This window comes from Salvelinus fontinalis, chromosome 24, assembly GCF_029448725.1.
Source record: "Salvelinus fontinalis isolate EN_2023a chromosome 24, ASM2944872v1, whole genome shotgun sequence".
NCBI lineage: Eukaryota > Metazoa > Chordata > Actinopteri > Salmoniformes > Salmonidae > Salvelinus > Salvelinus fontinalis.
In genome coordinates, this window is record NC_074688.1 from 23,713,809 (window position 1) to 23,740,916 (window position 27,108).

Here is a 27,108-nt window from a genome sequence, read left to right on the forward strand (position 1 = left end):
GCAGGAATAGGCTTTTGTAGGCTACAGTCCAAGATGTGTCTTCCAATGGTTCGACTGCTGTCTTCATCCAAAGATTATCCAGCTTGAATAAACGCTTGGAGGGAAGGACGACAGCAGTGGTGTAGCCTACGGGCGATACGGGACATTCACTAATTGTTGTTACGTTATCTACATAGGGCATTGATAAGAATCACACTGCTGCTCTCTTAGCTATTACAGATTGTGATTTTTGTAAATGGCTGTTCACAAATGTATATGTGTATTTAACCCAATAATGGTTGAAGAAGTTTAAATTGACCATAAATCGTTGTTTTTGTGATCAGTGGACAGCCAGTGAAAAATGTGCTCTTGCAACAGCTGCATATAGTGCGGTTCCCAGCCAATAGAATAAATGATTGATGGAGTTCCTCTCTTGTAAACATCTCTGTGGTATTGTACTCCATACTGTCTAAGACGAGTTATATCCACGAGTGGGGCTTGTATTGCTCAATCTAATTAAAATGTTGACAGACTTAAACAGCTGCAAATTATCGAGATATCAAAGTGTCACCAACAAAAAATACCGTGCATTCGGAAAGTATTCAGACTCCTTGACTTTTTTCACATTTTGTTAAATTACAGCCTTATTCTAAAAGGACTTACTTTTTCTCCCCTCATCAATCTACACACAATACCCCATAATGACAAAGCCAAAACAGGTTTTTAGAAACAGTGCATCGACACAATCCTGTCTCGGAGCTCCACGGACATATCCTTGGACCTCATGGCTTGGTTTTTGCTCTGACATGCACTTTCAACTGTGGGACCTTATATAGACAGGTGTGTTTCTTAACTAGTAAATGTAACGAATTACAATTAGAAAGTCATCTTTGATTACAGAGCAGATGAGGGCCAGACCACCGAAACAACTAAGCAAAAGGTGTTACAAAGCAGTGCAAGGTAGGTTTAGTTCCAAAAGACATACAAAAACAACGTTCTCCAATTGATCAATTTTAGAATAAAGCTGTAACGTAACAAAATGTGAAAAAGGTCAAGGGGTCTGAATACTTTCTGATGGCATTGTAGAGGCCTTAGAAATGAACTTCAATGTATTTTTATGTCGTTTTGGAACTAAAACTATTTATTTAATACATTACATTATTTAGCTGTAATGAATAATGAATCAAACGTCTAATGAATCCAATATTATGTCCAAAGATGAGCAAATTATCCCTGATACGTATCAAATTACATTTTAAAACAGTTTACATGTAATTGTACAATTATATAGTCTCCGATGTGGTTTTGCATAATGAACAATGAAGGTATTCACCTGTTACTTAATCTGGTGTAGTATTTTAGAAAGAAATGTACCATAGAATAGAAGATATTTCTATTTGTTATTTTATTAGTTCAACATATTGTTTAACGTTTAAATAAATAAAGCCCAGTGTTTATTCCGTGACTTTAGCTTTCTTTTTTTGCAGTGGTATTGTTTTGGCATCTAGTATTGTTTTGGCATCTAGTATTGTTTTGGCCTCTGGTATTGTTTTGGCATCTGGTATTGTTTTGGCATCTGGTATTGTTTTGGCATCTGGTATTGTTTTGGCATCTGGTATTGTTTTGGTATTTGTTTTGGTATCAAGTATTGTTTTGGCATCTAGTATTGTTTTGGCATCTAGTATTGTTTTGGCATCTAGTATTGTTTTGGCATCTAGTATTGTTTTGGCATCTAGTATTGTTTTGGCATCTAGTATTGTTTTGGCATCTGGTATTGTTTTGGCATCTGGTATTGTTTTGGCATCTGGTATTGTTTTGGCATCTGGTATTGTTTTGGTATCAAGTATTGTTTTGGTATCAAGTATTGTTTTGGCATCTAGTATTGTTTTGGTATTTGTTTTGGTATCAAGTATTGTTTTGGTATCAAGTATTGTTTTGGCATCTAGTATTGTTTTGGCATCTAGTATTGTTTTGGTATCAAGTATTTGTTTTGGTATCAAGTATTGTTTTGGTATCAAGTATTGTTTTGGTATCAAGTATTGTTTTGGTATCAAGTATTGTTTTGGCATCAAGTATTGTTTTGGCATCAAGTATTGTTTTGGCATCAAATATTGTTTTGGCATCTAGTATTGTTTTGGTATTTGTTTTGGTATCAAGTATTGTTTTGGTATCAAGTATTGTTTTGGCATCAAGTATTGTTTTGGCATCCAGTATTGTTTTGGCATCCAGTATTGTTTTGGCATCCAGTATTGTTTTGGCATCCAGTATTGTTTTGGTATCAAGTATTTGTTTTGGTATCAAGTATTGTTTTGGTATTTGTTTTGGTATCAAGTATTGTTTTGGTTCCAAGTATTGTTTTGGTATCAAGTATTGTTTTGGCATCTAGTATTGTTTTGGTATTTGTTTTGGTATCAAGTATTGTTTTGGTATCAAGTATTGTTTTGGTATCAAGTATTGTTTTGGCATCTAGTATTGTTTTGGTATTTGTTTTGGTATCAAGTATTGTTTTGGTATCAAGTATTGTTTTGGTATCAAGTATTGTTTTGGCATCTAGTATTGTTTTGGTATTTGTTTTGGTATCAAGTATTGTTTTGGTATCAAGTATTGTTTTGGCATCTAGTATTATTTTGGCATCTAGTATTGTTTTGGCATCTAGTATTGTTTTGGTATTAAGTATTGTTTTGGTATCAAGTATTTGTTTTGGTATCAAGTATTGTTTTGGTATTTGTTTTGCTATCAAGTATTGTTTTGGCATTTGTTTTGCTATCAAGTATTGTTTTGGCATTTGTTTTGGTATCAAGTATTGTTTTGGTATTTGTTTTGGTATCAAGTATTGTTTTGGCATCTAGTATTGTTTTGGCATCTAGTATTGTTTTGGCATCTAGTATTGTTTTGGCATCTAGTATTGTTTTGGCATCTAGTATTGTTTTGGCATCTGGTATTGTTTTGGCATCTGGTATTGTTTTGGCATCTGGTATTGTTTTGGTATCAAGTATTGTTTTGGCATCTAGTATTGTTTTGGCATCTAGTATTGTTTTGGTATTTGTTTTGGTATCAAGTATTGTTTTGGCATCTAGTATTGTTTTGGCATCTAGTATTGTTTTGGCATCTAGTATTGTTTTGGTATCAAGTATTTGTTTTGGTATCAAGTATTGTTTTGGTATCAAGTATTGTTTTGGTATCAAGTATTGTTTTGGTATCAAGTATTGTTTTGGTATCAAGTATTGTTTTGGCATCAAGTATTGTTTTGGCATCTAGTATTGTTTTGGTATTTGTTTTGGTATCAAGTATTGTTTTGGTATCAAGTATTGTTTTGGCATCCAGTATTGTTTTGGCATCCAGTATTGTTTTGGTATCAAGTATTTGTTTTGGTATCAAGTATTGTTTTGGTATTTGTTTTGGTATCAAGTATTGTTTTGGTTCCAAGTATTGTTTTGGTATCAAGTATTGTTTTGGTATCAAGTATTGTTTTGGCATCTAGTATTGTTTTGGTATTTGTTTTGGTATCAAGTATTGTTTTGGTATCAAGTATTGTTTTGGTATCAAGTATTGTTTTGGCATCTAGTATTGTTTTGGTATTTGTTTTGGTATCAAGTATTGTTTTGGTATCAAGTATTGTTTTGGCATCTAGTATTATTTTGGCATCTAGTATTGTTTTGGCATCTAGTATTGTTTTGGTATTAAGTATTGTTTTGGTATCAAGTATTTGTTTTGGTATCAAGTATTGTTTTGGTATTTGTTTTGGCATCTAGTATTGTTTTGGTATTTGTTTTGGTATCAAGTATTGTTTTGGTATTTGTTTTGGTATCAAGTATTGTTTTGGCATCTTGTATTGTTTTGGTATTTGTTTTGGTATCAAGTAGTGTTTTGGTATCAAGTATTGTTTTGGTATCAAGTATTGTTTTGGTATCAAGTATTGTTTTGGCATCAAGTATTGTTTTGGCATCAAGTATTGTTTTGGTATTTGTTTTGGTATCAAGTATTGTTTTGGTATCAAGTATTGTTTTGGTATCAAGTATTGTTTTGTATCAAGTATTGTTTTGGCATCTAGTATTGTTTTGGTATTTGTTTTGGTATCAAGTATTGTTTTGGTATCAAGTATCGTTTTGGTATCAAGTATTGTTTTGGTATCAAGTATTGTTTTGGTATCAAGTATTGTTTTGGTATCAAGTATTGTTTTGGTATCAAGTATTGTTTTGGCATCTAGTATTGTTTTGGTATTTGTTTTGGTATCAAGTATTGTTTTGGTATCAAGTATTGTTTTGGTATCAAGTATTGTTTTGGTATCAAGTATTGTTTTGGTATTAAGTACCGTTTCGGTATCATGATACTAAACCTGGTATCAAAGTAAAAAATCTGGTATCGTGGCAACACTAGCAGGTAGATGACAGAGTCAGGGAGCGAGGATGGGGAAGGTATGTTTAACAATGTCTGGGGAAGTGTTGGGTGGGAAGGTACTGTATGACAGAACCTGTGTAATATACTGGAGGTCTGACAGTCTGACAGTGTAAGGTAGGCCTGACAGTGTAAGGTAGGTCTGACAGTCTGACTGTCTAAGGTAAGTCTGACAGTCTGACAGTAAGGTAGGTCTGACTGTCTAAGGTAGGTCTGACAGTCTGACTGTCTAAGGTAGGTCTGACAGTCTGACTGTCTAAGGTAGGTCTGACAGTCTGACTGTCTAAGGTAGGTCTGACAGTCTGACTGTCTAAGGTAGGTCTGACAGTCTGACTGTCTAAGGTAGGTCTGACAGTCTGACTGTCTAAGGTAGGTCTGACAGTCTGACTGTCTAAGGTAGGTCTGACAGTCTGACTGTCTAAGGTAGGTCTGACAGTCTGACTGTCTAAGGTAGGTCTGACAGTCTGACTGTCTAAGGTAGGTCTGACAGTCTGACTGTCTAAGGTAGGTCTGACAGAGGCTGAGAATAGGATGGGTTTACAATGATAAAGGCTGAGTCACTCACATGATGGAGTTGACGTTTCGGTCGAGGCGGGGGGAGGTGCACCCTAGGATCTCTCCAGGGGACAGGGGTCGACACTGGGGAACCACCACCTCATACTCTGGCCTCAGAGCTGCACTCACCGCCTGGGGGGAGGGGAAGAGACAAACAACCATTGATAGATATAAAATAACATCTACTTTTTCTCTTTTCACACAAAGTAAGACGCTGAGAGCGAGTGCCAGCAATTTATGCAAGAAAGAAGCAGCAGCATGCTCGGAGGCGGAGAGTAATGTGCTCTTTTCAGTTGGAGGTAAACAGGGAACATAGACGCTGACCTGATGACTCTCTACTCCATGTTGGATGACCTACACACACCGTGAGCTGTGAGCCAGTGAGCAAGAGGCATACACACACTCACAGCAACTGCCCAAACAAAAAACTAAATATGACACACACACACCCAAACCGCCCCAACACACAACAAAAACATGACACACACATCAGCATGTCAGAATGTATCAATAACACTGGTTACATTAGCAGGGACCTAGTGTTGGTCATGTACTGACAGAGGAGAGGAGAGCAGCAGAGAGGAGACGGAGGAGGTAGCTAGCTCTACTGTGAATCTATAACTGCTTATGTAAAGGCCTGAGATGAGCTGCAGATACATGATCTGAGATTTCACAAGTTCACTCCTTCTTTCAAGTCCAAAATAACTGCAGCTGGGTTTTCAAACCCACACTTGAACTGAACTTCAAGAGGCAGGCAGGAGGTTGGCTCACACAGGCGCAGAGCTCTTCTATGTATGCAGCATGTAGGCTAGGCTTAAACTGTACATGTACACATAGGGTTAGATGCACATACAGTCCTCCACACACCAAAGATGCACGTACACACACACATACCTGCAGTGCAGCCACAAACTGGATAGTGCTGACGAGTGCCAGAGAGTGTCCAGGGGGGAAGTTGAACTTGACCGTGTCCAGAAAGTGTGCGTTGTCCATCTGGATATCCACAAACACATACAGCATCTTAATGCCTGCTGTGGAGTCTATAGGGACTGCAGGGAGACAAAGACAGGTAAGGATTAATAATTTAACACACGACAAGACCTAAAGTATGTGCTCATTGAACATCTCATTCCAAAATCATGGGTATTAAGATGGAGTTGGTCTGTGCTGCTACAACAACCTCCACTCTTCTGGGAAGGCTTTCCACTAGATGTAGGAACATTGCTGCTACAACAACCTCCACTCTTCTGGGAAGGCTTTCCACTAGATGTAGGAACATTGCTGCTATAACAACCTCCACTCTTCTGGGAAGCCTTTCCACTAGATGTCGGAACATTGCTGCTATAACAACCTCCACTCTTCTGGGAAGGCTTTCCACTAGATGTCGGAACATTGCTTTTGGGACTTGCTTCCAGTCAGCCAGAAGAGCATTAGTTGGCGATTAGGTCTGGCACGCATTCGGCGTTCCAATTCATCCCAAAGATTTCTATGGGGTTGAGGTCAGGGCTCTGTCAAGGCCAGTCAAGTTCATTCACAACGATCTTTATAAACCATTTCTGTGTAGACCTCGCTTTGTGCACAGGGGCATTGTCATGCTTAAACAGGAAAAGGCCTTTCCTAAAATGTAGCCACAAAGTTTGGGGTTAAGATTTCCCTTCACTGGAACAAAGGGCCAAAGGACCATTATCCCTCCTCCACCGAACACTACAGTTGGCACTATGCATTCGGTGTAAGTAGCGTTCTCCTTGCATCCGCCAAACCCAGATTTGTCCGTCAGACTGCCAGATGGTGAATCGTGATTCATCACTCCAGAGAACGCATTTCCACTGCTCCAGAGTACAATGACGGCGAGCTTTACACCACTCCAGCCGACGCTCGGCATTGTGATCTTAGGCTTGTGTGCGGCTGCTCCGCCATAGAAACCCATTTCATGAAGCTCCAGACGAACAGTTGTTGTGCTGCCGTTGCTTCCAGAGGCAGTTTGGAACTCGGTAGTGAGTGTTGCAACAGAGTACAGATTATTTTTATACGCTACGCGCTTCAGCGGTCCTGTTCTGTGAGCTTGTTTGGCCTACCACTTCGCGGCTGAGCCGTTGTTGCTCCTAGACGTTTCCACTATATGGCAGGGTCTACAGACAATCACGGATTACAAAAGGAAAACCAGTCACGTCGCGGACACCCACTTTGAGGATAACACAGTGCCACCGACACGGCCCGCTCCCAAGGACTGTGGGCTCTCGTTCCACATGGTCAACATGAACAAAACATTTAAGCATGTTAACCCTCGCAAGGCTACCGCCCAGACGGCATCCCTGGCCGCGTCCTCAGAGCATGCACAGTCAAGCTGGCAAGAAATGTTTGCGGACATATACAATCTCTCCCTATCCCAGTCTGCTTTCCCCACTTGTTCAAGATGTCCACCATTGTTCCTAAACCCCAAAAAGCAATGGTAACTGAACTAAATGACTATCGCCCCATAGTGTTACTTCCGTCATCATGAAGTGCTTTGAGAGACTAGTCAAGGATCATATCACCTTCACCTTACCTCCACCTCCACCCTTGACCCACTCCAATTTGCTTACTGCCCCAATAGGGCCACAGACGATCGCCATAGACATGGAATCACTGGTCACTTTAATAATGGAACACTGGCCACTTTAATAATGTTGACATACTGCTTTACTCATATGTACATACTGTATTCTATTCTACTGTATTTAGTCAATGCCCCTCCGACATTGATAGCCGAATACACTAATTTGAAGGGGTGTCCACATACACTATATATACAAAAGTATGTTCATTTAGTTTAATACCACAGACATGGAGTACTCCTCAAAAGCATAGCATTAAACTACAGTCACAAATCTGCACACACAGCACACACCCACTTTTAGAATAGAGCTGAAACCCTTTCCACGTGATTGAGCCGGCACACACACACACACACGATGTTGGGCACTGATGCAAATACCTCAATTATTTAGGGAAGGAGAGGGACACATGCAATTACTATTAATATTATTAATTTCACAGGCCATTTACGATGCGCCCGCCTGGGCTTAGGAGAGCCAGAGACTTAGGGACAGGGGGGAGTGGGAGAGAGTGATGGAGGGATGGAGTGGGAGAGAGGGATGGAGTGGGAGAGAGGGATTGAGTGGGAGAGAGAGGTATGGAGGGAGGGAGTGGGGGAGAGTGCTGAGGGAAATGGGGTATAAGGGCAGGGATAAAGAGAGAAGCATTATCTTTGGTTTTGATCATGGTAATTACACTTCCTCTTGTGTTACATGCAATTTACACAAAGGACATTCATGCTGTGATTAAGCAAATGGGCCATTTTCATGTCAATGTTTAAACATTTGTAATGTAGCTGATTTCATGCCACAGACGTATGAATAAGAGATAAAGCGGAGAAGGCGTGACAGGGAGAGGAAGAGAGAGAGAGGGATGGTAGGAGACTAACACTTTATTTGGATAGTCCCAAGTAGATTATTTCTGCTTCTATCTATCAGATCAGAAACAAAGAGGAGAGAATGGCTATTGATGATGGGGGAAAACATTTATAGTTACATTATCTTAGGCAATACTATAGCGACACTGACTCCAAGTACCGAATCATATCATTTTTTTAAATAAATAAAACAATTGCTATGTTGCGCTAATTGGTTATTCCAGCGCTAAAACACCGTTATTTTTCATCCTATATCTTGTTTTTTTAAATAGTGAGCCAACATGTTTTCGTCACTTTTTTCCCATGACTGATAAAAACGAACTCTCTCATGCTCTCTCGTATGCTCTCTCGTCTCCCTGCAGCGGACATACACTGAGTGTACAAAACATTAGGAACAGCCTTCTAATATTGAGTTGCACCCTCCCTTTTGCCCTCAGAACAGCCTCAATTCGTCGGGGCTGGACTCCACAAGGTGTCGAAAGTGTTTCACAGGGATCCTGGCCCATGTTGAGTCCAATGCTTCCCACAGCTGTGTCAAGTTGGCAGGATGTCTTTGGGTGGTGGACCATTCAAATCAAATGTTATTTTGTCACATGCGCCGAATACAACAGATGTAGTAGACCTTACAGTGAAATGCTTACTTACAAGCCCTTAACCAACATTGCAGTTTAAAATAACTATAAAATATAAGAATAAGAAATAAAAGTAACAAGTAATTAAAGAGCAGCAGTACAATATCAATAGCGAGGCTATATACAAGGAGTACCGGTACAGAGTCAATGTGTGGGGGCACCGGTTAGTCGAGGTAATATGTACATGTAAGTAGAGTTATTAGAGTGACTGTGCATAGATAATAACAGAGATGCACACAGGAAAATGTTGAGGGTGGAAAAACCCAGCAGCTTTGCAGTTCTTGACACAAACCGGTGCGCCTGGCACCTACTACCATACTTCATTCAAGGCACTTTTGTCTTGCCCATTCACCCTCTGAATGACACACTTACACAATCCATGTCTCAATTGTCTCAAGGCTTAAAAATTCTTCTTTAACCGGTCTCCTCCTCTTCATCTACACTGATTGAAGTGGATTTAACAAGTGACATCAATAAAGGATCCTGGCTTTCACCTGGATTCACCTGGTCAGTCTGTCATGGAAAGAGCAGGTGTTCCTAATGTTTGTACACTCAGTGTATAGTGAGAAATATGTTTGGAAAATCAAATCGTAGTAACATCGAATCGCAATACATAGAATCATGAGAATCACAATACATATCGTATTGGCACCTAAGTATCGTGATAATACCGTATCCTGAGGTCCCTGGCAATTCCCAGTCTAGTTAGCTATAGAAGTGGGCAGGAAGACAACACATTGCCATTCCATTTTGGGCGGGATAGGGAGAGGTAATGTATATATTAAAAAAGAGAAGGAGGGGAAAGGGAAAGAGAGGATTTGGAAGGCACCAGGAGTGATGAATGGATTGGAGTATCAGGAATGAAGGACAGAGAGGTAGAGCGATGGATAGTAAGAAACAGGCCTACGATGGATAGTAAGAAACAGGCCTACGTGGGAGACAGAGAAGTTAAAAATACCAGGCGGTTGGAATGGGGAGCGTTGCGGGACTGGGGACAGACAAAGAGTAAAGATTCCACTTCCTTAGCTAGGCATGAAGGAAGGAAGACAGGCAGACAGACAGGCAGACAGACGGAGAATACCTGGCGGCTGGGGTGAGGAGATGTTATAGGGACACACTTCTCACAGCTATTGTGGTGGGTGTCAAGCCACTAAGGGAACACTGAGTGAAGTAAAGTTCCCACGTCTGCAGGCAGAGCAGAGAGCAGAGCAGAGAGCAGTGCAGAGCGAGAAAAGCAGAGAGCAGAGCAGAGAGAGAAAAGCAGAGAGCGGAGCAGAGAGAGCAAAGCAGAGAGCAGAGCAGAGAGCAGAGCAGAGAGAGCAAAGCAGAGAGCAGAGCAGAGAGAGAAAGCAGAGAGCAGAGTGCAGAGCAGAGTGCAGAGCAGAGAGAGGAAAGCAGAGAGCAGAGAAGAGCAGAGAGCAGAGAAGAGCAGAGAGAAGAGCAGAGTGCAGAGCAGAGTGCAGAGCAGAGAGCAAAGCAGAGAGAAGAGCAGAGAGCAGAGTAGAGAGTGCAGAGCAGAGCAGAGCGCAGAGCAGAGAGAGCAAAGCAGAGAGCAGTGCATAGAGCAGAGCAGAGAGTGCAGAGCAGAGAGAGCAAAGCAGAGAGCAGTGCATAGAGCAGAGAGTGCAGAGCAGAGAGCAGGGCAGAGAGTGCAGAGCAGAGAGTGCAGAGCAGAGAGAGCAGAGAGAGCAGAGCAGAGAGAGCAGAGCAGAGCAGACAGCTATTCAGACAGAGACATAGGCATACAGCTGCTGCTTGTTTACAGGTGCTCCCAAAAACAAAGGGCACAGCAGAGTGGGATCGATCCATTCTCTGATCACATTAGTACGGCTATTTGAGTGCACTGCAGTCACTGCAATTAAAAGCACTGCCAATGAGACAGCCTCAACTCACTCTGTTTCTCACTTTATTTAATTTCAATCACTCCCTCACTTCGTTCTCACTCATTCAAACACTCAATAGAGAGAGATAGAGAGAGTATATAATGACATTTGTAATGTCTTTATTGTTTTGAAACTTCTTTATGTGTAATGTTTACTGTTAATTTGTATTGTTTATTTCACTTTTGTATATTATCTACCTCACTTCCTCAGACCATGAGGAACAAGATTCTCTGGTCTGCTGAACCCAAGATTGAACTCTTTGGCCTGAATGCCAAACGTCACGTCTGGCTGAAACCTGGCACCGCCCCTATGGTGAAGCATGGTGGTGGCAGTGATATTTGGGATATTTTCATTTTTTTTTTCTTCTACAAAGCTGTTTTGCTTTGTCATCATGGGGTATTGTGTGTAGATTGATGAGGATTTTTTTTAAATAAACAATTTTAGAATAAGGCTGTAACGTAACAAAGTAGAAAAAGTCAAGGGTCTGAATACTTTCCAAATGCACAAAATAAATGTATGTAAATGTAAATTGGATTTAAAATATTTTGCAAGACTTAAATGGCTGTCTAGCAATGATCAACAACCAACTTAACAGAGCTTGAAGAATTTTCAAAAGAATAATGTGCAAATATTGTACAATCCAGGTGTGCAAAGCTCTTAGAGACTTTCCCAGAAAGAATTGCGTCTGTAATAGCTGCAAAAGGTGATTCTAATATGTATTGACTCAGGGGTGTGAATACTTATGTAAATTATTTATTTCTGCATTTCATTTTCAATAAATTTACAAACATAAAAAAACAAAACATGTTTTCACTTTGTCATTATGGGGTATTGCATGTAAATGGGTGAGAACACAGGCTGTAACACAACAACATGTGGAATACTGTAAGTCAATGCGTATAAATACTTTCTGAGGGCACAGTATGTATTAATCACACATAAGAACCTGAACTTGAAACACAATGGTATAAATTCAAATTCCAAGGATGTAAATGGCAAATCATTATCAATGAGTATTTTGGAGTCCTCCCTGAACTGGCTGAATTGTAATAGAATTGATCCAACCATGGCGGACACTATGGGTTCTCTCTGCTCTGTGAGGAGTGGAGGAGGTCTTTGTAGCGGTTGTTGACTGACAGCATCACATGTAGTGGAAGTGTTGAGGCTTCATCAGCAACACAACTGTGTCAGACACCTGCAGGAGATTAAAGACTCTCTCTCTCTCTCTCTCTCTCTTTCACTCTCTCTCTCTTCACTCTCTCTCTCTTCACTCTCTCTCTCTTCACTCTCTCTCTCTTCACTCTCTCTCTCTTCACTCTCTCTCTCTTCACTCTCTCTCTCTTCACTCTCTCTCTCTTCACTCTCTCTCTCTTCACTCTCTCTCTCTTCACTCTCTCTCTCTTCACTCTCTCTCTCTTCACTCTCTCTCTCTTCACTCTCTCTCTCTTCACTTTCAATTCAAGGGGCTTTATTGGCACATTTGTGGCCTGCTGGAGGTCATTTTGCAGGGCGCTGGCAGTGCACCTCCTTGCACAAAGGCGGAGGTAGCGGTCCTGCTGCTGGGTTGTTGCCCTCCTACGGCCTCCTCCACATCTCCTGATGTACTGGCCTGTCTCCTGGTAGCGCCTCCATGCTCTGGACACTACGCTGACAGACACAGCAAACCTTCTTGCCACAGCTCGCATTGATGTGACATCCTGGATGAACTGCACTACCTGAGCCACTTGTGTGGGTTGAAGACTCAGTCTCATGCTACCACTAGAGTGAGAGCACCGCCAGCATTCAAAAGTGACCAAAACATCAGCCAGGAAGCATAGGAACTGAGAAGTGGTCTGTGGTCACCACCTGCAGAATCACTCCTTTTTGGGGGTGTCTTGCTAATTGCCTATAATTTCCACCTTTTGTCTATTCCATTTGCACAACAGCATGTGAAACTTATTGTCAATCAGTGTTGCTTCCTAAGTGGACAGTTTGATTTCACAGAAGTGTGATTGACTTGGAGTTACATTGTGTTGTTTAAGTGTTCCCTTTATTTTTTTGAGCAGTGTATGTTTGGAACATCGAATCGCAATAAAATCACAGAATCGAATCACAATACATATTGTATTGGCACCTACAGTTGAAGTCGGAAGTTTACATAGACTTAGGTTGGAGTCATTAAAACTCATTTTTAAACCATTCGACAAATTTCTTGTTAACAAACTATAGTTTTGGCAAGTCGGTTAGGACATCTACTTTCTGCATGACAATTCATTTTTCCATCAATTGTTTACAGACAGATTATTTCACTTATAATTCACTGTATCACAATTCCAGGGATTAGAAGTTTACATACACTTAGTTGACTGTGCCTTTAAACAGCTTGGAACATTCCAGAAAATGATGTCATGGCTTTAGAAGCTTCTGATAGGCTAATTGACATCATTTGAGTCAATAGGAGGTGTACCTGTGGATGTATTTCAAGGCCTACCTTCAAACTCAGTGCCTCTTTGCTTGACACCACGGGGAAATAAAAATAAAAAAATCAGCCAAGACCTTAAAAAACAAACTGTTGACCTCCACAAGTCTAGTTCATCCTTGGGAACAATTTCCAAACGCCTGAAGGTACCACGTTCATCTGTACAAACAATAGTACGCAAGTATAAACACCATGGGACCACGCAGCCATCATACCGCACAGGAAGGAGACGCATTCTGTCTTCTAGAGATGAACGTACTTTGGTGCGAAAAGTGCAAACCAATCCCAGAACAACAGCAAAGGACCTTGTGGAGATGCTGGAGGAAACAGGTACAAAAGTATCTATATCCACAGTAAAACGAGTCCTATATTGACATAACCTGAAAGGCCACTCAGCAACTAAGAAGCCTCTGCTCCAAAACCGCCATAAAAAAGCCAGACTGAGGTTTGCAACTGCACATGGGGACAAAGCTCGTACTTCTTCGGGGAAATGTCCTCTGGTCTGATGAAACAAAAATAGAACTGTTTGACCATAATGAACATTGTTATGTTTGGAGGAAAAAGGGGGATGCTTGCAAGCCGAAGAATACCATCCCAACCGTGAAGCATGGGGGTGGCAGCATCAAGTTGTGGGGGTGCTTTGCTGCAGGAGGGACTGGTGCACTTCACAAAATAGATGGCATCACGAGGGAGGAAAATTAAGTGGATATATTGAAGTAACATTTCAAGACATCAGTCGGGATGTTAAATCTTGGTCGCAAATGGGTCTTCCAAATGGACAATGACCCCAAGCATGCTTCCAAAATTGTGGCAAAATGGCTTAAGGACAACAAAGTCAAGGTATTGGAGTGGCCATCACAAAGCCCTGACCTCAATCCAATGGAAAATTTGTGGGCAGAACTGAAAAGGTGTGTGCGAGCAAGGAGGCCTACAAACCTGACTCTGTCACACCAGCTCTGTCAGGAGGAATGGGCCAAAATTCACCCAACTTATTGTGGGAAGCTTGTGGAAGGCTACCTGAAATGTTTGACCCAAGTGAAACAATTTAAAGGCAATGCTACCAAATACTAATTGAGTGTATGTAATCTTCTGACCCACTGGGAATGTGATGAAATAAATAAAAGCTGAAATAAATAATTCTCTCTACTATTATTCTGACATTTCACATTCTTAAAATAATGTGGTGATCCTAACTGACCTAAGACAGGGAATCTTTACTAGGATTATATGTCAGGAATTGTGAAAAACTGAGTTTAAATGTATTTGGCTAAGGTGTATGTAAACTTCTGACTTCAACTGTAAGCATCATGATAATATCGTATTGTGAGGTCCCTGGCAATTCCCAACCCTATTTGACTAGTGGAAATTCATCCAGTCATTTTGTAGCTGGGCTGAATGTAGAAGAGGCGTCTCATTTCAGCCTTGTAGCCACTATGACTGGCTAGTGCTGCCTTTTATCCATCATGTTCTTTTGTATGTGAGTGCAGAACACAGTGAGTGTGTGTTGTGTGTCTGTTGGTTGGTCAGAGAATGTGTATCGCTTGCTTGTTGGTTTGTTAGAGTGGTCGGCTGGTGTTTTGGATTAATATTCTCATGGTCAGATGTGGTATTTGGGAGAGGTGAGCCTTGTTCAGCTCGTTCTGCCAGGGAGATATCACAAATATTGATTTAGCATTCCCTGTTATATTGTGCTGCTGACAGGCAGAGAGCAGCGCAGAGAATGAAGGGTCCTTAAGATCTGCACAGGCTTTTCAAAGGACAGCCCTAATGCATGTTCTCCATTGATCGTCTGAGTAAATGTGCTGCTGTCCAGCCTCTAAAGGCCTGATAGGCCTTACAAAGCTGCAGCTAAGCACACACACTGAGCTATTGAGTACTACCCATTGCCAGGCACTTGTAGTACAAAACCTACAGTCTGTATGTGCTGCTGGTATTGATCTCGCTGCTTTATACCCTGGCTGGAGGCCATGGGGTCTGTCTATCATTCTTATGCCTCGAGTGTGTGTGTGCTGTGTGTGCTGTGTGGTTGTGTGTGTGTGGTTGTGTGTGGTTGTGTGTGTTTGGTTGTGTGTGGCTGTATGTGTGTGGCTGTATGTGTGTGTGTCAGGGTTTCTATTCCGGTGCTCAGACTGACAGAAATAACATTTAGATGATGGTAATTAACAGAAAATACAACTCATGTAATGGAGTAGCAAATTAAACTTCATTTGCTACTCGGTGCAGTGCTAGCTGCGTCACTACAGATCCTGGCCGCGACCGGGAGACCGATGAGGCGGCGCACAATTGGCCTAGCGTCGTCCGGGTTAGAGGAGGGTTTGGCCGGCCTGGTTGTCCTTGTCCCGTCACGCTGTAGTGACTCCCGTGGCGGGCCGGGCGCAAGCACGCTGACACAGTCGCCAGGTGTACGGTGTTTCTGCAGACACATTGGTTGTTTCAGAGGACGCACAGCTCTCAACCTTCACCCGTCCGTACGGGAGTTTCAGAAATGGGACAAGACCTTAACTACCAATTGGACATCATGAAATTGGGGAGAAAAAGGGGTAAAAACAAATAAACTAGAAGGCCAGCATCCCGGAGTCGCCTCTTCACTGTTGACGTTGAGACTGGTGTTGTGCGGGTACTATTTATTGAAGATGCCAGTTATGGACTTGTGAGGCGTCTGTTTCTCAAACTAGACACTCTAATGTACTTGTCCTCTTGCTCAGTTGTGCACCGGGGCCTCCCACTCATTCTATTCTGGTTAGGGCCAGTTTGCGCTTTTCTGTGAAGGCATTGTACGAGAGCTTCAGGTTTTTGGCAATTTCTTGCATGGAATAGCCTTCATTTCTCAGAACAAGAATAGACTGATGAGATTCAGAAGAAAGATCTTTGTTTCTGGCCATTTTGAGCCTGTAATCAAACCCACAATTGCTGATGCTCCAGAAACTCAACTAGTCTAAAGGCCGGTTTTATTGCTTCTTTAAATCAGCACAACAGTTTTCAGCTGTGCTAACATAATAACAAAAGGGTTTTGTAATGATCAATTAACCTTTTAAAATTATAAACTTGGATTAGCTAACACAACGTGCCATTGGAACACAGGAGTGATGGTTGTTGATAATGGGCCTCTGTATGCCTATGTATATACATGCTACAATAGTCATTTACAACATTAACAATGTCTACACCGTATTTCTGATCAATTTGATGTTATTTTAAATGGACAAAAAATGTGCTTTTCTTTAAAAAACAAGGACATTTCTAAGTGACCCCAAACTTTTGAATGGTGCCAAAAGCCGACTAACAAAAACCCTGATATGTGTGTGTGTGTGTATTTACATGTTTTAGGGATGTGATTCGATTACTAATGATTACCTGCGTCATGTCTGAGTCGTGTATGTGAGTCTTTTTGTGCGTGTGTGACTCACTGAGGCAGCTGTGGCCGTAGTGCACCATGAAGTCGGCCCCCAAGGCGCGGGCCGTGAAGTCGTCCACGCAGCAGGCTCCGTACGTCACATCACCCATCACAATGGTGTCTGCCTCTGTGAACCTGGGACACACACACACACACATGACCAAAACCAGTCCTCTGACCGCACATGAACACAAATTGAACTATCCCCCTGTCATTGGACAACCACGCACACACAATCTCCAATCAGCTCAGTCTATTAGCCCCACTGACCTCCCCTCTTACCATGGCGATCGATACCCAACCTGGCTCCGAGCACAGTGGCATCTTGATAGAGTCAGCAGGATCAATCCCCATTCTCACCATGTTACCATGTACTGGCTGTCTCTGACTGGGACAAGTCAAGTAGATCAATCCCCATTCTCACCATGTTACCATGTACTGGCTGTCTCTGACTGGGACAAGTCAAGTAGATCAATCCCCATTCTCACCATGTTACCATGTACTGGCTGTCTCTGACTGGGACAAGTGAAGTAGATCAATCCCCATTCTCACCATGTTACCATGTACTGGCTGTCTCTGACTGGGACAAGTCAAGTAGATCAATCCCCATTCTCACCATGTTACCATGTACTGGCTGTCTCTGACTGGGACAAGTGAAGTAGATCAATCCCCATTCTCACCATGTTACCATGTACTGGCTGTCTCTGACTGGGACAAGTGAAGTAGATCAATCCCCATTCTCACCATGTTACCATGTACTGGCTGTCTCTGACTGGGACAAGTGAAGTAGATCAATCCCCATTCTCACCATGTTACCATGTACTGGCTGTCTCTGACTGGGACAAGTGAAGTAGATCAATCCCCAGTCTCAGCATGTCACCATGTACTGGCTGTCTCTGACTGGGACAAGTGAAGTAGATCAATCCCCATTCTCACCATGTCACCATGTACTGGCTGTCTCTGACTGGGACAAGTGAAGTAGATCAATCCCCATTCTCACCATGTCACCATGTACTGGCTGTCTCTGACTGGGACAAGTGAAGTAGATCAATCCCCATTCTCACCATGTTACCATGTACTGGCTGTCTCTGACTGGGACAAGTCAAGTAGATCAATCCCCATTCTCACCATGTTACCATGTACTGGCTGTCTCTGACTGGGACAAGTCAAGTAGATCAATCCCCATTCTCACCATGTTACCATGTACTGGCTGTCTCTGACTGGGACAAGTCAAGTAGATCAATCCCCATTCTCACCATGTTACCATGTACTGGCTGTCTCTGACTGGGACAAGTCAAGTAGATCAATCCCCATTCTCACCATGTTACCATGTACTGGCTGTCTCTGACTGGGACAAGTGAAGTAGATCAATCCCCATTCTCACCATGTTACCATGTACTGGCTGTCTCTGACTGGGACAAGTGAAGTAGATCAATCCCCAGTCTCAGCATGTCACCATGTACTGGCTGTCTCTGACTGGGACAAGTGAAGTAGATCAATCCCCATTCTCACCATGTACTGGCTGTCTCTGACTGGGACAAGTGAAGTAGATCAATCCCCATTCTCACCATGTCACCATGTACTGGCTGTCTCTGACTGGGACAAGTGAAGTAGATCAATCCCCATTCTCACCATGTTACCATGTACTGGCTGTCTCTGACTGGGACAAGTGAAGTAGATCAATCCCCATTCTCACCATGTTACCATGTACTGGCTGTCTCTGACTGGGACAAGTGAAGTAGATCAATCCCCATTCTCACCATGTTACCATGTACCGGCTGTCTCTGACTGGGACAAGTCAAGTAGATCAATCCCCAGTCTCAGCATGTCACCATGTACCGGCTGTCTCTGACTGGGACAAGTCAAGTAGAGGGACAAGGAGTGACATATCACTCAGATATTGCTTTTCCATCCCTTTATGATTGACATGCTAAACATCAACAGAGCAGTCAGGTTGGTTGGTTGGTGGTCCATGAACAGGAGTCAATCATCATTGAACAGCAGAGCTGCAGTCAGTCAGTCAGTCAGTCAGTCAGTCAGTCTGCATCAACAGATGAGATATATTAGAGGGTCAGGATAGAGACTAGTTGATAATCTGATTAGTGGGGGGTAAGGGTAAGTAAGGACACTATTTTTTTTATAGGACATGGATTTATGGATAGCACATCTGGATGGAAACTGCAGAGGCAGGGTCAATTACAGATGATCTGTCCATCTGTGGCCTTAGCATAAAATACTATCAACTGCCCTATCCACATTACATACACCTACTACAGAAGGCCTTTTCTATTGAGAAAGCAACAAAGCCATACCCGTTTTTTGTTTTCTTTTTGTTCTCTAATAAATGAAAAGCAACAAATTAATTCATACTGCATGTCATCATCCCTTCCGGGGGATTAAAACGCAAAATACAACTCCTAAAACACTGACTTTGAGTGAATGCTGAGAAAGAGAGGTGCGGACGGACAAAGGACAGAGTGAGGAAGGAGAGGTGCGGACGGACAAAGGACAGAGTGAGGAAGGAGAGGTGCGGACGGACAAAGGACAGAGTGAGGAAAGAGAGGTGCGGACGGACAAAGGACAGAGTGAGGAAAGAGAGGTGCGGACGGACAAAGGACAGAGTGAGGAAAGAGAGGTGCGGACGGACAAAGGACAGAGTGAGGAAAGAGAGGTGCGGACGGACAAAGGACAGAGTGAGGAAAGAGAGGTGCGGACGGACAAAGGACAGAGTGAGGAAAGAGAGGTGCGGACGGACAAAGGACAGAGTGAGGAAAGAGAGGTGCGGACGGACAAAGGACAGAGTGAGGAAAGAGAGGTGCGGACGGACAAAGGACAGAGTGAGGAAAGAGAGGTGCGGACGGACAAAGGACAGAGTGAGGAAAGAGAGGTGCGGACGGACAAAGGACAGAGTGAGGAAAGAGAGGTGCGGACGGACAAAGGACAGAGTGAGGAAAGAGAGGTGCGGACGGACAAAGGACAGAGTGAGGAAAGAGAGGTGCGGACGGACAAAGGACAGAGTGAGGAAAGAGAGGTGCGGACGGACAAAGGACAGAGTGAGGAAAGAGAGGTGCGGACGGACAAAGGACAGAGTGAGGAAAGAGAGGTGCGGACGGACAAAGGACAGAGTGAGGAAAGAGAGGTGCGGACGGACAAAGGACAGAGTGAGGAAAGAGAGGTGCGGACGGACAAAGGACAGAGTGAGGAAAGAGAGGTGCGGACGGACAAAGGACAGAGTGAGGAAAGAGAGGTGCGGACGGACAAAGGACAGAGTGAGGAAAGAGAGGTGCGGACGGACAAAGGACAGAGTGAGGAAAGAGAGGTGCGGACGGACAAAGGACAGAGTGAGGAAAGAGAGGTGCGGACGGACAAAGGACAGAGTGAGGAAAGAGAGGTGCGGACGGACAAAGGACAGAGTGAGGAAAGAGAGGTGCGGACGGACAAAGGACAGAGTGAGGAAAGAGAGGTGCGGACGGACAAAGGACAGAGTGAGGAAAGAGAGGTGCGGACGGACAAAGGACAGAGTGAGGAAAGAGAGGTGCGGACGGACAAAGGACAGAGTGAGGAAAGAGAGGTGCGGACGGACAAAGGACAGAGTGAGGAAAGAGAGGTGCGGACGGACAAAGGACAGAGTGAGGAAAGAGAGGTGCGGACGGACAAAGGACAGAGTGAGGAAAGAGAGGTGCGGACGGACAAAGGACAGAGTGAGGAAAGAGAGGTGCGGACGGACAAAGGACAGAGTGAGGAAAGAGAGGTGCGGACGGACAAAGGACAGAGTGAGGAAAGAGAGGTGCGGACGGACAAAGGACAGAGTGAGGAAAGAGAGGTGCGGACGGACAAAGGACAGAGTGAGGAAAGAGAGGTGCGGACGGACAAAGGACAGAGTGAGGAAAGAGAGGTGCGGACGGACAAAGGACAGAGTGAGGAAAGAGAGGTGCGGACGGACAAAGGACAGAGTGAGGAAAGAGAGGTGCGGACGGACAAAGGACAGAGTGAGGAAAGAGAGGTGCGGACGGACAAAGGACAGAGTGAGGAAAGAGAGGTGCGGACGGACAAAGGACAGAGTGAGGAAAGAGAGGTGCGGACGGACAAAGGACAGAGTGAGGAAAGAGAGGTGCGGACGGACAAAGGACAGAGTGAGGAAAGAGAGGTGCGGACGGACAAAGGACAGAGTGAGGAAAGAGAGGTGCGGACGGACAAAGGACAGAGTGAGGAAAGAGAGGTGCGGACGGACAAAGGACAGAGTGAGGAAAGAGAGGTGCGGACGGACAAAGGACAGAGTGAGGAAAGAGAGGTGCGGACGGACAAAGGACAGAGTGAGGAAAGAGAGGTGCGGACGGACAAAGGACAGAGTGAGGAAAGAGAGGTGCGGACGGACAAAGGACAGAGTGAGGAAAGAGAGGTGCGGACGGACAAAGGACAGAGTGAGGAAAGAGAGGTGCGGACGGACAAAGGACAGAGTGAGGAAAGAGAGGTGCGGACGGACAAAGGACAGAGTGAGGAAAGAGAGGTGCGGACGGACAAAGGACAGAGTGAGGAAAGAGAGGTGCGGACGGACAAAGGACAGAGTGAGGAAAGAGAGGTGCGGACGGACAAAGGACAGAGTGAGGAAAGAGAGGTGCGGACGGACAAAGGACAGAGTGAGGAAAGAGAGGTGCGGACGGACAAAGGACAGAGTGAGGAAAGAGAGGTGCGGACGGACAAAGGACAGAGTGAGGAAAGAGAGGTGCGGACGGACAAAGGACAGAGTGAGGAAAGAGAGGTGCGGACGGACAAAGGACAGAGTGAGGAAAGAGAGGTGCGGACGGACAAAGGACAGAGTGAGGAAAGAGAGGTGCGGACGGACAAAGGACAGAGTGAGGAAAGAGAGGTGCGGACGGACAAAGGACAGAGTGAGGAAAGAGAGGTGCGGACGGACAAAGGACAGAGTGAGGAAAGAGAGGTGCGGACGGACAAAGGACAGAGTGAGGAAAGAGAGGTGCGGACGGACAAAGGACAGAGTGAGGAAAGAGAGGTGCGGACGGACAAAGGACAGAGTGAGGAAAGAGAGGTGCGGACGGACAAAGGACAGAGTGAGGAAAGAGAGGTGCGGACGGACAAAGGACAGAGTGAGGAAAGAGAGGTGCGGACGGACAAAGGACAGAGTGAGGAAAGAGAGGTGCGGACGGACAAAGGACAGAGTGAGGAAAGAGAGGTGCGGACTGTTACGTTCCCCAGTTTCTGTGTTCTGTTTTGTATTTGAGTGTGTGTTTCAGGAGATGGCTTCCTGAAGTACTCCCCAACCAGCTGATTGGTCAACCCCAGGCTAATTGGTGATTGGAGCTGACCCCGCCCCCTCGTCAAGAAGCAGCTGACACTAATCACCATTGCCACCTGAAGATAAAAGCCAGTGTTCTGCCCCAGGAGTTTTAGAGAGAAGAGATTGAGAGAGGAGAGAGATGAGATTTGGAGTAGAGATTGAGAGAGAAAAATTAGATTGTGATATAGTGTGGGTTGTGTATCAGAAAGTGTGGGGGGAAGGAGAAGGCACTTTGGGAGTGCTTAGGCAAGAGGCCCGAGGGCATACATATACCCGTAGTATATTTACTGTCTAGGCACACTAGGTAAGACCTGGGCGGACCACCCCCTGTATTTTGGTTAGGGCACCAGGCGGTGTTAAGTTAGGTAAGTTAAGTGGGTAGGCAGGTTAGATAGGAGAGGGGGAACTTTGATATTTACTTTCTTTGCTTTGGTTCCGTCCAGCCCCTTTTCCCCATATTACCGTGTAAGAAAATAAATTCTAGTAAACGGTAATTCTGCTTTTGTGTCATCCTTACTCGCACCTACAGTCCATACCTCTTGCACTTCAGAGAGTTGAGTTGTAGCAGGGAGTTGCGTTCCCTCTTCTCAGAGGCGTGCGTAACATAATGGGGGCTCATCCGGGATTCCATTAAACCCACCGGACCCTGCTGCACTGAGCTCTCTGTGGTTAGTGATTGAGGTGTGATGGTAGGTTGTGAGTTTGGATGACTTGTTTAGTGTGTTCAGTAAATTGCTGTGTACAAGATGGCTGCCTCAGTCATCTCCAAGTTCATTGAAGCGCCCTCAATTGATTGTTTGGTGAAGTTTCGAAAAGTAGACCTTTTAGCTATAGCTGACCATTATGGATTTGTTATCCCTGAGAAAGCCCTAAAGGCTGAGCTTTTGGTGCTAGTCAGGGAGGGATTAGTAAGAGAAAGAATTCTCTCATTGAAAGGAGAGGAGACGGGTAGACTTTCCGATGCCAAGTCGGAGGACAGGGCAGAGGAAGGGGTTGCTCGTACCCCCTTTACATTGCCTCGATTCGATCCTTTATCTTCTGCTTCAGGTCGTTCAGACGGGACCGCTAGGCTAAAGGTGAGGTTGGCCCGGTTAGAAATGGAGCAAAAAGATAAAGAGAGACAAATGCATTTTGACCTTGAAAATAGGAAAATAGAAGCCGACAAGGAGGTGAGGATCCGACAGCTAGAGCTAGAAGCTGGCTCCAGTACGACTCCAAAAGCTGCTCATCATCAAGCCCACTTTGATGTAAGTAAAAATATAGCTTAGTCCCACCATTCCGAGAGTCGGAAGTTGATTCCTATTTCTCTGCGTTTGAGCGTGTGGCCGCTGCGCTGCATTGGCCACTCGAGGTTTGGCCTCTCCTGTTACAATGTAAATTGTCTGGGAAAGCCCAGGAAGTAGTAGCTGCTCTCTCGCTGGAAGACAGTTTACATTACGAAACAGTTAAAAGTACCGTGTTGCGGGCTTATGAGTTGGTGCCTGAAGCCTATAGACAGCGCTTCAGGAACCACAAGAAACCCTCTCACCGTACTTTTGTTGAGTTTGCTAGGGACAAAGAGTCTCTGTTTAATCGATGGTGTTCAGCCAGCAAAGCTAACACCTTTGCTGATATTCGGGAGTTGATGCTGTTGGAGGATTTTAAAAGCAACCTCCCTGATAGAATTGTAGTTCATTTAAATGAACAGAAAGTGGTGACATTGGCCCAGGCAGCAGTGTTGGCAGATGAGTACGCTTTGACACACAAGACTGTCTTTGGTGCACCTCGTTTTGAAGGTAGACTGATTACGTCATCAGTGCCTCATTCAGGTCGCTTTTCCTCTGACAAGCCTTTTCATGAGATCCGTGAATGTTTTTACTGTCACCAAAAGGGTCACGTGATTGCAGACTGCCCAGTTTTGAAAAATAAACCGAAACAGTCCCAGTCACCTTCCCCAAAAAGGAAAAGTTTGGGTTTAGTCAAGTCTTTGGCTCGTCCGTTGGTCCGAGGTATTGATTCAGCATTTGAGAAACCGGATCCTGTTTATGCTCCGTTTATTTCTGCCGGTTGTGTTTCCTTAACTGGAGAACAAGCTGATCAAAAGCCAATTAAAATCTTACGAGACACCGGGGCGGCGCAGTCAGTAATTATTACTGATGCTTTACCCTGGTCTCCTGAAACGTATTGTGGCTCGCATGTTATATTACAGGGGATAGAGACAAAAACAGTACCTGTACCATTACACTGGGTCCACTTAGTGTCAGACTTGGTATCAGGACGTTTCCGTGTTGGTGTAGTGTCTACACTGCCAGTAAAAGGAGTCACATTGCTATTAGGGAATGATATTGCTGGTGGTAACGTTACTCCTGTGTTAGAGGTAGTAGACAACCCAGAAATCAAAAATGCAGATGAGAAATTGGTTCAAGCATTTCCACATGTTTTTCCTGCTTGTGTGTTAACGAGGGCACAATCTCGCAAGCTTGGAGATGTGGTGGATTTGGCTAGTTCCATTTTTGAGAATGTTGAAGTAGAAGACAATGCACCGAGTATTCCTTCTGCAAGTCCGACAGTTTTTACTCCTGTAAAAACTAAGGCAGGGGACTGCGAAATCGCACCCCAATTACATGACATTCTTTTGTCTGTCACCCCTGAGAAGGTGATTGAATGTCAAAAAGGAGACACCAGTCTTCGTAAGTGTTTTGCTTCGGTAATTTCCATTGAAGAAGCTAAAACTAGAGAGACTGCCTACTTTATGGAAGCAGGAGTTTTGATGCGTAAATGGGCAGCTCATGACACCGTTAATGACTGGAGTGAAGTGTGTCAAGTGGTTGTTCCTACACCGTTCCGACAGCAGGTGCTGTCACTCGCCCATGACCAGGCGTGGTCTGGACATTTGGGGATCACAAAGACTTATAACCGGGTCCTTCGTCATTTTTTTTGGCCAGGTTTGAAGTCTGACGTGGTCCAATTTTGTAAAACATGTCACGTATGTCAACTCACTGGGAAAGCGAATCAAACAGTTCCTAGAGCACCGCTCTACCCGATTCCTGTGGTGGGGGAACAGTTTGAAAGAGTGATAGTTGATTGTGTAGGTCCGTTGCCGAAAACCAGGTCAGGTAACCAGTTCCTATTAACAATAATGTACAGATAGCCTATGTGAAGGGCTCAGCGAATGTGGTTGCTGACGCTCTATCACGGGTTTACTAACTGGGGAAGCGTTGGTTTTTGTTATTACAAACTGTATGTTTGCAATTTTTGTGGTGGGCGTGTTACGTTCCCCAGTTTCTGTGTTCTGTTTTGTATTTGAGTGTGTGTTTCAGGAGATGGCTTCCTGAAGTACTCCCCAACCAGCTGATTGGTCAACCCCAGGCTAATTGGTGATTGGAGCTGACCCCGCCCCCTCGTCAAGAAGCAGCTGACACTAATCACCATTGCCACCTGAAGATAAAAGCCAGTGTTCTGCCCCAGGAGTTTTAGAGAGAAGAGATTGAGAGAGGAGAGAGATGAGATTTGGAGTAGAGATTGAGAGAGAAAAATTAGATTGTGATATAGTGTGGGTTGTGTATCAGAAAGTGTGGGGGGAAGGAGAAGGCACTTTGGGAGTGCTTAGGCAAGAGGCCCGAGGGCATACATATACCCGTAGTATATTTACTGTCTAGGCACACTAGGTAAGACCTGGGCGGACCACCCCCTGTATTTTGGTTAGGGCACCAGGCGGTGTTAAGTTAGGTAAGTTAAGTGGGTAGGCAGGTTAGATAGGAGAGGGGGAACTTTGATATTTACTTTCTTTGCTTTGGTTCCGTCCAGCCCCTTTTCCCCATATTACCGTGTAAGAAAATAAATTCTAGTAAACGGTAATTCTGCTTTTGTGTCATCCTTACTCGCACCTACAGTCCATACCTCTTGCACTTCAGAGAGTTGAGTTGTAGCAGGGAGTTGCGTTCCCTCTTCTCAGAGGCGTGCGTAACACGGACGGACAAAGGACAGAGTGAGGAAAGAGAGGTGCGGACGGACAAAGGACAGAGTGAGGAAAGAGAGGTGCGGACGGACAAAGGACAGAGTGAGGAAAGAGAGGTGCGGACGGACAAAGGACAGAGTGAGGAAAGAGAGGTGCGGACGGACAAAGGACAGAGTGAGGAAAGAGAGGTGCGGACGGACAAAGGACAGAGTGAGGAAAGAGAGGTGCGGACGGACAAAGGACAGAGTGAGGAAAGAGAGGTGCGGACGGACAAAGGACAGAGTGAGGAAAGAGAGGTGCGGACGGACAAAGGACAGAGTGAGGAAAGAGAGGTGCGGACGGACAAAGGACAGAGTGAGGAAAGAGAGGTGCGGACGGACAAAGGACAGAGTGAGGAAAGAGAGGTGCGGACGGACAAAGGACAGAGTGAGGAAAGAGAGGTGCGGACGGACAAAGGACAGAGTGAGGAAAGAGAGGTGCGGACGGACAAAGGACAGAGTGAGGAAAGAGAGGTGCGGACGGACAAAGGACAGAGTGAGGAAAGAGAGGTGCGGACGGACAAAGGACAGAGTGAGGAAAGAGAGGTGCGGACGGACAAAGGACAGAGTGAGGAAAGAGAGGTGCGGACGGACAAAGGACAGAGTGAGGAAAGAGAGGTGCGGACGGACAAAGGACAGAGTGAGGAAAGAGAGGTGCGGACGGACAAAGGACAGAGTGAGGAAAGAGAGGTGCGGACGGACAAAGGACAGAGTGAGGAAAGAGAGGTGCGGACGGACAAAGGACAGAGTGAGGAAAGAGAGGTGCGGACGGACAAAGGACAGAGTGAGGAAAGAGAGGTGCGGACGGATAAAGGACAGAGTGAGGAAAGAGAGGTGCGGACGGATAAAGGACAGAGTGAGGAAAGAGAGGTGCGGACGGATAAAGGACAGAGTGAGGAAAGAGAGGTGCGGACGGATAAAGGACAGAGTGAGGAAAGAGAGGTGCGGACGGATAAAGGACAGAGTGAGGAAAGAGAGGTGCGGACGGATAAAGGACAGAGTGAGGAAAGAGAGGTGCGGACGGATAAAGGACAGAGTGAGGAAAGAGAGGTGCGGACGGATAAAGGACAGAGTGAGGAAAGAGAGGTGC

At 44.6% G+C, this 27,108-nt stretch overlaps 1 protein-coding gene across 2 annotated transcripts in view; it reads right to left on the bottom strand.

Moving 5' to 3' along the window:
- The window catches only part of LOC129822188 (2-(3-amino-3-carboxypropyl)histidine synthase subunit 1-like), a 108,720-nt gene that overhangs the window by 39,320 nt on the left and 42,292 nt on the right, over positions 1–27,108 (bottom strand). For both annotated transcript variants that reach the window (XM_055880255.1, XM_055880254.1), the window contains exons 4-6: positions 16,761–16,882; positions 5,824–5,978; positions 4,940–5,061 (exon numbers count right to left, since the gene is read on the bottom strand). In XM_055880255.1, coding sequence (XP_055736230.1) covers positions 4,940–5,061; positions 5,824–5,978; positions 16,761–16,882 — 399 coding nt within the window. The remainder of the gene's footprint in view (positions 1–4,939; positions 5,062–5,823; positions 5,979–16,760; positions 16,883–27,108) is intronic.